General features: G+C 45.0%; 1 protein-coding gene across 4 annotated transcripts in view; it reads right to left on the bottom strand.

The window, feature by feature from the left end:
• Kiaa0319l (KIAA0319 like) overlaps nucleotides 1-10,506 on the bottom strand; it is a 102,095-nt gene that overhangs the window by 23,802 nt on the left and 67,787 nt on the right. For all 4 annotated transcript variants that reach the window (XM_021159597.2, XM_021159598.2, XM_021159595.1 and 1 more), the window contains exons 6-8: nucleotides 6,979-7,076; nucleotides 2,222-2,309; nucleotides 886-978 (exon numbers count right to left, since the gene is read on the bottom strand). In XM_021159597.2, coding sequence (XP_021015256.1) covers nucleotides 886-978; nucleotides 2,222-2,309; nucleotides 6,979-7,076 — 279 coding nt within the window. The remainder of the gene's footprint in view (nucleotides 1-885; nucleotides 979-2,221; nucleotides 2,310-6,978; nucleotides 7,077-10,506) is intronic.

Raw genomic sequence — 10,506 nt, 5'->3', positions numbered from 1 at the left:
GTAGTTGTCTTCAGACATTCCATAGAAGAGGGAGTCAGATCTTGTTACGGGTGGTTGTGAGCCACCATGTGGTTGCTGGGATTTGAACTCCGGACCTTCGGAAGAGCAGTCGGGTGCTCTTACCCACTGAGCCATCTCACCAGCCCTAGGGCTATTTCTTATTCTGTTTCCCAGTGCAGGGGACTAAGCCAGACCTTGTGTGTGCTAGCCAAACAATGCACCACTGAGCCACACCCACAGCTCCAGAAACCTCAGTCCAGGGTCACAATTAATAAAGGGAAGAAGCTGGAGAAACGATGGTTCCAGAGCACATGTTGTTCAGTGTTCAGAAGCCACGTCTGTAACTCTAGCTCGATCTAGGGAATGGAATGGCTCTGGGTCCTTGAGCCCCTGCACTCTCACATGTGCATGCGTGCACGCACACACACACACACACACACACACACACACACACACTACAAAGTTAAAATAATGAAAACAAATCTTCAATCATTAAAACAAAACCAAAAAGAATATAGTCCCAGGCAGGGTACACACTGAGCCTCTTCAAGAGGCTGACAACAGCCTTTGGGCAGTGATGTCTTTGAACACTCCTAGGATGTAGCCAAGAATTTGATTTCTACAACCAAGAAAGGAAACATCCAAGCAAATATGAAAACCAGCCACTTTCAACTAAAGTAATTCTAAACGTACACCCAATCCTGTTTTCTTGGAGTAGAAACGTTACTTCAAACAAGACTTTAACTGTGGCCTGACTGGGGCATGTTTAATCAGTTGCCCTGCATGCTGACCTTCGCATAACACAGAAACACTGATCAAAGTAGATCATGGATGCCGCTGACCCGGAGCTGGCAGAGACCAACTCCACAGCACTTAGGTACTCACGGCTGCCATCAATGATGGTAGAAGTGGTTGGCAGCGAGATCTCCTGGAACTGAGGTGACACCACAGCAACGGGAGGCCGGTTCTTACGGGGCTCTTCAAGAAAATGACCCAAAAAGAAATTGGGAGAGAAAATTTAAAATTGTAGGAGGGGTAGGCTATATCTGTGTTGATTACAAATTAGTAGTTTCACATAGGGTTTCTCTGTGTAGCCCTGGCTGTCCCAGAACTTGCTCTGGAGACCAGGCTGCCCTGGTAATGTGACACCTGGTCAGGCCTGCTCCAAACCTGACTGTTCCCAAGACCATGCTGGCACGGAGCCTGCTAGCTATGTAGTCTGGACTGACCTTCAGCTCACAACTTCCTGCAGGCTGGACTAAAATAAGAGCATCATTCCATGGCCCTGTGCATTTTCCATGCTCACGTGTACCAAGCCTGTACAAAGTTCTGTTCTACTTTCGGGTTAGCTCATCTAGAGGTGGACAGGAAATGTGCACTAAATCTTTAGCAAGCAAAGTGTCCTTCGCACAAGCCCGCTAGAGATGCAGTGACCTCTCAACTGTCCAAGGTGACCGTGTGAGTACCACACACCCTCTAGTCCACCAAAAGATGCAAAGCTACGCGCTTCTTGTTGATACTCGACCAGATGGTCTCCATGCTGAGCCTAAGTACACACATACACTTTATGTTCCTCCTGCCTGCCACGCTGAGTGTGGCACAGGCCTCGCCCGTGCTATCAGCACCTCTCCACTGAGCTCCAGGCCTAGTCTGCAGCTCACACATTCAATGTCTGGTGAAGCTCAAGGAATAAAAATCTGTAGTGCCAACACAAGAAGACAGTGACACCGATCCGTGCCAGGACAGGCACTCGTCTCCAGCTTCTTTGAAATGTCTGTCCAGTGCTTTTCTGTTGCCCTGTGCTCTACCAAAAGGCTGGTTTTAAAAGAACCATGGTGTTGATTCAGGATTGCCTTTCCAGTGTGGGAGAGAACTGGACATATTGAAATGAGGAACTGACTTCTGGAAGTCACTTAGCCAGCACTCCTGTGTGACTCTCCAGAGTTTCCAGTTTCCATAGGTTTTTTAAATTACAACATCATCTCCCAGTCCTGCCCACTTGGAGTTTCTGGTAGACAGATCACTGCTCTGGCCTTAGGGTACAGACCAGTGACTACTGTTCCTAGGCCCAGCACGGTACACTTTGCTACAATTGCTATGCTGGACTAGGAATTGCCCAGTAAATAGAATACAACACCCCCATCCCCAAAGAATAAGAATCTAAAAGCCTGAGGTCAAAGCTCTGTGTCAGGAGTCCTGTAGAAGGAGCCATAGGAGTTACCTGGTTTCACTGTCACATTCACGTAGCCTTCCCCATGGGCATTCTGGCCATCCACAGTCACCTTGAATTCGTACAGGCCTGGAGTCAGCTGACAAGGGAAGACAAGGTCCTTTAGATAATGGCAAGGGGCCACAGCTGTGCTTGGACAGCAGAGGACCCGAGCCTTCCCTGCTGAACCCTGCATTCTTTCCTTATCCAGTTTTCAAAGTGGAAACAAGTACAGTAGTGAAAGGATTAAAGATGGGTTAAATTAATGAGAAACACGGCTCTTTTATATAATTCTTATTACTGGTTGCATCTAGAACAGAAGGGTTTCAATTTCCCTATACTCCCATTTTCTTCTCAGAGGAACCACTAAAGATCCAACCATTCCACTTCATAGTTATCAAATTTAAAAATCATGTCTTCAAAGAAAAACATCCATTAAAATAAAAACAGTAAATGGGAGGGGGGCATGCTGGAGAGATGGCTAAGAAGTTAAAAGCACTGACTGCTCTTCTCAGCTTCTGACTGCTGAGTTCAGTTCTCAGCACCCACATGGCAGCTAGTAACTATCTGTTAACTCTAGTTCCAGGGGATCTGACAACCTCTTCTGGCCTCCTTCGGTACCGGGCATGCAAGTGATATACATACATACATACATACATACATACATACATACATACATATGCAGGCAAATCACCCATATATAGAAAAATAACTTTAAAAAGAAAACAAAAACAAATAGGCCACGGGAGTTGGTGCAAACCTTTAATCCTAGCACTCAGGAGGCAGAGGCAGACAGATCTCTCAGTTCAAGGATAGCCTGGTCTATAGAGTGAGTCCCAGGACAGCCAGAGCCACACAAAGAAACTCTCTCTAAAAAACACCACCAACAACAAAAAACCAAAACCAACCAACCAAACAAACAAACAAACAAACAACTAGATAGTTCTTAAAATCTGATCTTCCCTTCCAGTTTCTGCTAACTGTAGAAACAACACGGAGAGGGAGCACGGCAACAGCACCACAGTCTCACCATCCCAGCAAGCCGGCGTGTAGTGTTGTCTCCTCTAACCCTTGGTCACAAAGATTAGTTTTATCCAGATCATTTCTTTTCTTCTTTCACTCTTCTTCTCGTTGTTGTTGTTGTTGCTTGGTTAGTTGGTCTGGTTTGTCTTTTTGAGACAGGGTTTTTCTATGTAGCCCTAGCTGTTTGAAAACTCACTATGTAGACCAGGCTGGCCTCAAACACACAGAGATACCTTTGTCTCTGCCTTCTAAGTGATGGGATTAAAGGCCTGTACCACCACCCCTGGCTTCAGCTCACTTCCTCAGAGCCAGGCATGTACCTGTCACTGTCCCAGCCAACCTTCACTGGTATTGGGTCTAGCTAAGAAGTTAAGGTATCATACTTTTTATTGTTCTTTATTCCCTTCACTTAGCATAAGTAATGTTCCTGGTTATGATATAATATAATCTCTTTAACATTCATTCATTTTAATGACTATAGAACAGTACATGAATATATGTATCATAATTCACACAGGCATTCTGCATTGTTAGATACTTGGTTCATTTCCAAGTTCTTCCTGTTATGATTAAAATGAACATCGTGAGAGAAAATAAAGATTTTTCTTTTTTTCATCTTTTTTGGATGAATACTAATCAGCCCATCTCTGCTCCAAATTCTTCTGTCCCAGGCTCCCTGCTCTGTCCCAGGTTCCCAGCTCTGTCCCAGGCTCCCTGCTCTGTCCCAGGCTCCCTGCTCTGTCCCAGGCTCCCCGCTCTGTACCAGGCTCCCTGCTCTGTTGTGCTCCTTCCATATCCTCTGCCTTCCCGGCTTTGAAGCACAGCATTACCCCAGTCCCAGCCCGATTCACATGTTCTCCCTGGCAGACCTCAGCTGGACGACAGCTTCAGCTTTAGGCAGATACAGGAATTTATCTTTTGAACCAGAGTTATCTCCTGGTCTCTGGTTCTTTCCTCTGAGTGCTGATGGATCAAGTCCACCATCTGTACCTCATATGTACCTCGGAGCACCACTCCAAGTGAATGAATCCCCTGGAAACCCCCTTCACACATGCCTCCTCCCCTTCTTCTCATTTCATCCACTCCAGAAGGCTACTTTTTTTCTAAAGATTTATTTATTGTTATATGTAAGTACACTGTAGCTGTCCTCAGACACCCCAGAAAAAGGCATCAGATCCCACCACGGATGGTTGTGAGCTACCATGTGGCTCTGAACTCAGGATCTTTGGAAGAGCAGTCAGTGCTCTCAACCACTGAGCCATCTCACCAGGCTCAGAAGTCTAGTATTAAGAGCTGTAATTACCCTAGACTTTCCCCCAGCATTCCCACCCAGCATCTCAGGGCCATCCACTTGCCCTCATCTATACTGTAGTGACCTGGTTCTCCATTTGTTCATCACAGTGGCCATGAAAGAAAGCATGGCCTGAGAGGCAGAAGGTTCTAGATACATACCATCGACCACTTTATGGCTTTGTGAACTCTGGCCAAGCCATTTCCTTTTTAAATATTTTTATTTTATTTTTTTTAAGATTTATTTTATTTATATGAGTACACTGTAGCTGTCTTCAGATGTACCACAAGAGGGCATCAGATCCCAGTACAGATGGTTGTGAGCCACCATGTGGTTGCTGGGAATTGAACTCAGGACCTCTGGAAGAGCAGTCAGTGCTCTTAACCACTGAGCCATGTCTCCAGCCCTTACTTTTTATTTGTAAAACAGAAATTAATACCTATTATCTTGAGATTTTATGACAATAAAAAGAAAAGCAATTAGCAACATGACTGCCACATAGTCTGAACAGAATAGATTGCTTCTTGTTTTAATTTTTTTATTTCAGAGTTTTTATTCAGGGTAGTATCATTTCCTACCTAAATTTGCCAATAGATTCCACACTCTTTTTCTCACTTTGAGTCAATCTGTGGAAGGCCATATTTCTTAAATGAAAATATGAACATGTCTCTCACAGGTTCTCTGCTCTATAGGAAGACTCAGTGATAAAGCCAATGAGATGACCAGCAGGTCATTGCTTACTGCTGTACCTGACAGCCATAAACACAATATAAAAACTAATGAAGAGATTCAAAGGCACTCAAAGCTCTGCCACCAGGGTCTGCTTCTCTGCTGCTGGCTTCCACCTCTCTCTTTACATGCTGGACTGTGTATTCTTCCGCAGGTTCTGCCTCAGAGAGTTCTGGCCCACTGCTTCTTTTTCTAGAGTATTCTCCTTCTACCCTTTACCCAGGAAGTAGGCTCCTGTCATGACTCAAATAAGTTACCTCTAAGAGACACACGGTAACCACAGGCCTTCAGGTGCCCCATCACTGACCACGAACCCTCTGCTGTAATTAACTGCTTCTTGGGTCACCTAAACCCTACTGTTCTTTGTGGGGCAATGGGCTATGCACAGACAGGCTGGTCTCCAGTTGAGTTGAGGTCATGAATCCCGGTAGGACCTGGTGGTGGTAATTTTCACCTACATGAGACAGAAGGTGTTCCCTCATGTCTCCTGAACCCCTGAATCCTGTCAAAGTTACCACCCCCACAGCCCCCAAAAGAGAGGCTCGTGGCTAGCAGTCACGTACACAATGTCCCAAGCTTCTGACCTTCAGGCTAGACTCCTCCCAGTTACCTAGCAACAGCAAGATAACAAGCCCACTATAAGAGGGGCTGCTTGGCCCCACCTCACTCTCTCCCTCTTACTCTCTCTCTCTCACTCTCTAAGCTTTTACCTCTCTCACTTTAACCTCTCTTACTCTCTAGCCTTTCTTCTCTCTCTTTCTCTCTCTCTCTCTCCTTTTCCCCCTTCTCTCCTCTTGGCCATGGCCAGACCCCCCCCCCACNCCCTTTTCTCTTTCCCTCTGCCTTTCTACAATAAAGCTCTAAAACCATAGACTGTCTCTGTTCATCAAGGCCTGGACTAAGGACTCTCGCCTGCGTGAGAACCTCTCTCCCTCTGCCCTCTTCCTGTATCCTCTGCCGTATCCAGCGTGGGATGCCAGAGACTGAGAACCTGGTACCGGGGGCTGCCCCTTGTCCACCCCCTGCCGTGTGGGGTCAGTGGCTTTACACAGCCAGATGCCCACTCGGGGCCGCATGGAAAGCATCCGGCAGTCCTCCGGCGTCTGCCTGCCCAGAGCACAGGAACTCTGGCTAGACGTGGGCTCTGTCCTTTCCCCCTCTCCCTTACACCCACAGCCCCACAGTTCTTCACTATTAAGATTATGACTGGCCAGATATGGTGGCACACATCTTTAGTCCCAGCCCTCCAGAGGCAGAGGCAGGGGGTTCCCGAGAGACTATGATAATTCATGGGTAATCCTGACTGGCTGCTACATCAAGCAATGACCTACCACTGGATGCAGGAAGTGCTGGGCCAAAGGACACCGACACTTATTGCTCATAACCACTCTGAATTCCCAAGGGACTCCACCAGCAGATAAAGTCATGTGGCCACAGATAACCTCCATCATCTCTGGAACTCTGAAGTGCGTGTGCCACCTCACAGAGCTGTTGAGTGTATATTTTCAGCCATCACTACCATACTGGTACAGTCTTCTCACCAGCAATGAAAATTTGAGAATTATATGCTAAACAAACACTGGCTGTCCGCCATGGTGACTTTCTGAAGGCTTCACAACTGAAAGACTGTTCCCAACTTCAGTGTGAACAGGAAACTCGGTATTCTCTGTTTCAGAAAAACCACCTCCTCTCCCCTGGTCCCACAAGTGATAGGAGACAGATTCACCTTGGACAGTTGGAGGCTCTGGGAATGTTTCCTCTCCACCTCTCCACTGTAGTCTGTAGGATGAGTGATCAGCTGCCAGTCGTAGGTGTAGGTTTCTCCTATAGAAGGGCAGTGAGAAAAACCATGCAAACACGCACCTACACACAAAAGGCTGCCAATAACAAATCGCTCCCACAGCCTGCCAATAACAAACCTCCTTTAAACCCTGACAAAGCCTTAGTTTTAAGATTCTACCCCAAAGCCTGGAGGGAAGCCAAACCCTTTTCCTGAGAGGGTTCTGTTGACTCTGCCAGGGTTTCTTGACAGTGCTCTTTCTGCCCCATACCCACCCCTGGGCCATCTTCAAAAAAAAAAAAAAAAAAAAATCAGGTTGTTCATGGTGTGTCTCTCACTGAAAATACCTACCCTATCAAGCACTACAGATGAACTCATTGGGAACAAAGGTCATTTTCTCACAAAACTTCTTTTGCAACAAAGAACAGCAATGACTTCTAAATAACATGGTTCAAAAATAGCTTTTTACCGAGTGCTAACAAAGCTGGCCCAGCTGAGGTCATCACACCCTGTGAGTTAAAAGAGCTACTTCATTCCTACTGAGCTAAATAACATGCTGCAGAAGATGGAAGGGCATGGCCCATTTAAAACAGGCCCCACTGAAATTAATTAAGTTCAAATGAAGCATTAAATGGCTCTCATTTGCAGCTCAGACTATTACTGCATAGCACGAGGAGGATCCTGGCACCCATGTGGAATCCCCCAGTAAAGGGACTGAAACTGGAGACGACTGCATTTCTAGCAGGGAAAAGGTGGGATGGTAGAAGGGTCAGTTCTCACTCAGGAGAGAAGACAAGTCAGAATGCTTCGCAGAGCTCAGCCACACCTTCACTTACTGAACTCCAGCAGTGACCTTGGCACCCGAAGCCAAGCCTCCAAAACCCCAGAGGTGACCTGTAGTTTACAATCCTTCCTCACAAAGCTAGCATGATTCTGGCCTGTTGTTATTCCTAGCTAGTCTCAAATATGCACGCACAAAAGTCAAGTATGAAGGCAGAGAAGCAATAGCCAGGACTCATGCTAAGAGATAATTCTTCAAACTGTAATTAAAAAAAAAAAAAATCTCCACATAGCAAACACATTCACAGTGGTTTGGGAACTGATAATTTTATATATCAAAAGCTAAAAACAGACTTCAAAAAGGGATGCTATCCCTACTCAGAGACCCTCAAGGAACGACGGATGCATCATAGGCAGAAGTTCACCCCTGGGGGGGTGGGGCATGCATATGGGACAGGTGGATAGACAGAATGTTGACTGTCAATCTAGGCAGGGGGTTGGAAACCAGACCTTCTAACCTTACAGAGACCCTAGTGGGCCACCACAGGGAAGAAGAGGATGAAGAAGAATATGAAGAACAGGCTTCTGCCTCAGTGGCCTCAACTTTTAAAGTATAACCAGCTACTTCAGAGAACTAAAGAACCTGTTCATGGATTTGAAAGAAACATGTGTTTTGGAATGCTGATCTGCAACATGACAATAACTCAGAAATATGTGCACAAATACAAATTAGGGGAAAATCCTGCAGAGCAGGGCCTGACTTCCACAGCAGAGCAGAGGAGGGAGCAAGCGCTACTTAAGGGAATGCTTTCCCCACCTCCATCTTCAGAAGAGACTGAACTGATTCACCTTGAACTAAACACTCAAGCAAAGAGATAGTGGGTTGAGCTTTTCATTACTTCATGCCTTCCTTTAATCCCAGCATGGAGGAGGCAGAACCAGATGGGTCTCTAGGAGTTTAATGCTAACCTAGTCTACAGAGTGAGTTTCAGGACAATCAAGGTACACAGAGAAATCTTCTTTCAACAACAACAACAACAACAACAACAAACAAACAAACAAACAAACAACAAATGACAAGACAGGAGAGGTAGATAGCTCATTTTTAAAAAATTAAATCTAGGGTTGGAGAGATGGCTCAGTGGTTAAGAGCACTAACTACTCTTCCAGAGGTCCTGAGTTCAATTCCCACCAACCACATGGTGGCTCACAACCATCTGTGATGGGATCCAATGATGCTCTCTTCTGGTGTGTCTGAAGACAGCTACAGTGTGCTCATACATAAAACAAATGCATAAATCTTAAAAAAAAAAAGTCTAAAAAAAAAAAAAAGAAAAAAGCCAGCCCAGGTATAAAACATCCAAAAAATCTGGGACACGATGAAAAGATCAAATCTATGAATGACAGATATAGAGGAAGGAGAAGAAACCCAGGTCAACTGCACAGAAAATATTTTAACAAAATCGTAGAAAATTTCTGGAACATATCAAGGTACAAGAAGCATATAAACACTAATGGACTGATCAGAAAAGACATTCCCTACAACACATAATAATGAAAACACTAAATGCACAAAACAAAGAAAGAAAATTGAAATATACACAGGAAAAAAGACCAAGTCATGTATAGATGTAGGCCCATCAGACTAATACCTGACTTCTCAATGGAGACTCTGGAAGCCAAAATGTCCCTGCCAGATGTTCTACTAACGCTGAGAGACCACAGATGCCAACAAAACCACTGATCACAATCAACGAAGAAAAAAAATCCACAATAAACCCAAAGAAGCAATTTCTATCTACCAATCCAGTTCTACAAGGGCATTATAAGGAAAACTTCAGTCTGCAGAGGTTAACCACACCCAAAAAGACACAAGGAATAAAAATTCACAGAACAGTAAATGAAATCATGGGGGGAGGCAAACTATAACTACAAAATAGCAAGAATCAATAAACACTGTTCACTGAGAGCTCCTAATGGTCTTGATTCCCCAATAATAAAGACATAGACTAACAGGATAGAACTGAAAACAGGATCCATCTTTCTGCTGCATACAAGAAACATATCTCACACCATTGCATACACTAGCAAGCGTTTGCTGAAAGGACCCTGATATAGCTGTCTCTTGTGAGACTAGGCCGGGGCCTAGCAAACACATAAGTGTATGCTCACAATCTATTGGATGGATCACAGGGCCCCCAATGGAGGGGCTAGAGAAAGTATCCAAGGAGCTAAAGAGATCTGCAACCCTGTAGGTGCAACAACATTATGAACTAACCAGTACCCCGGAGCTCTTGACTCTAGCTGCATATGTATCAAAAGATGGCCTAGTCGGCCATCACTGGAAAGAGTGGCCCATTGGACACGCAAACTGTATATGCCCCAGTACAGGAGAACGCCAGGGCCAAAAAATGGGAATGGGTGGGAGGGTATGGGGGACTTTTGGAATAGCATTGGAAATGTAATTGAGGAAAATACGTAATAAAAAAAATATTAAAAAAAAGAAAAGAAAAGAAACATATCTCACTATCAAGGATTGTTATCATGGCAGGGTAAATGGATAGAAAACATTCACACACATACACACACACACACACACACACACACAAAACTAAAGAACCAAAGCAGAAGAGGAAGGATGCTACATATTCACTAAAGGAAAAGTCCCCTGAGAGGCTATTTCAATCCTAAACA

The sequence above is a fragment of the Mus caroli genome, chromosome 4 (assembly GCF_900094665.2).
Source record: "Mus caroli chromosome 4, CAROLI_EIJ_v1.1, whole genome shotgun sequence".
Lineage (NCBI taxonomy): Eukaryota > Metazoa > Chordata > Mammalia > Rodentia > Muridae > Mus > Mus caroli.
Note: the sequence above shows the minus strand (reverse complement) of the source record. Positions and strands in the feature narration are given on the sequence as shown.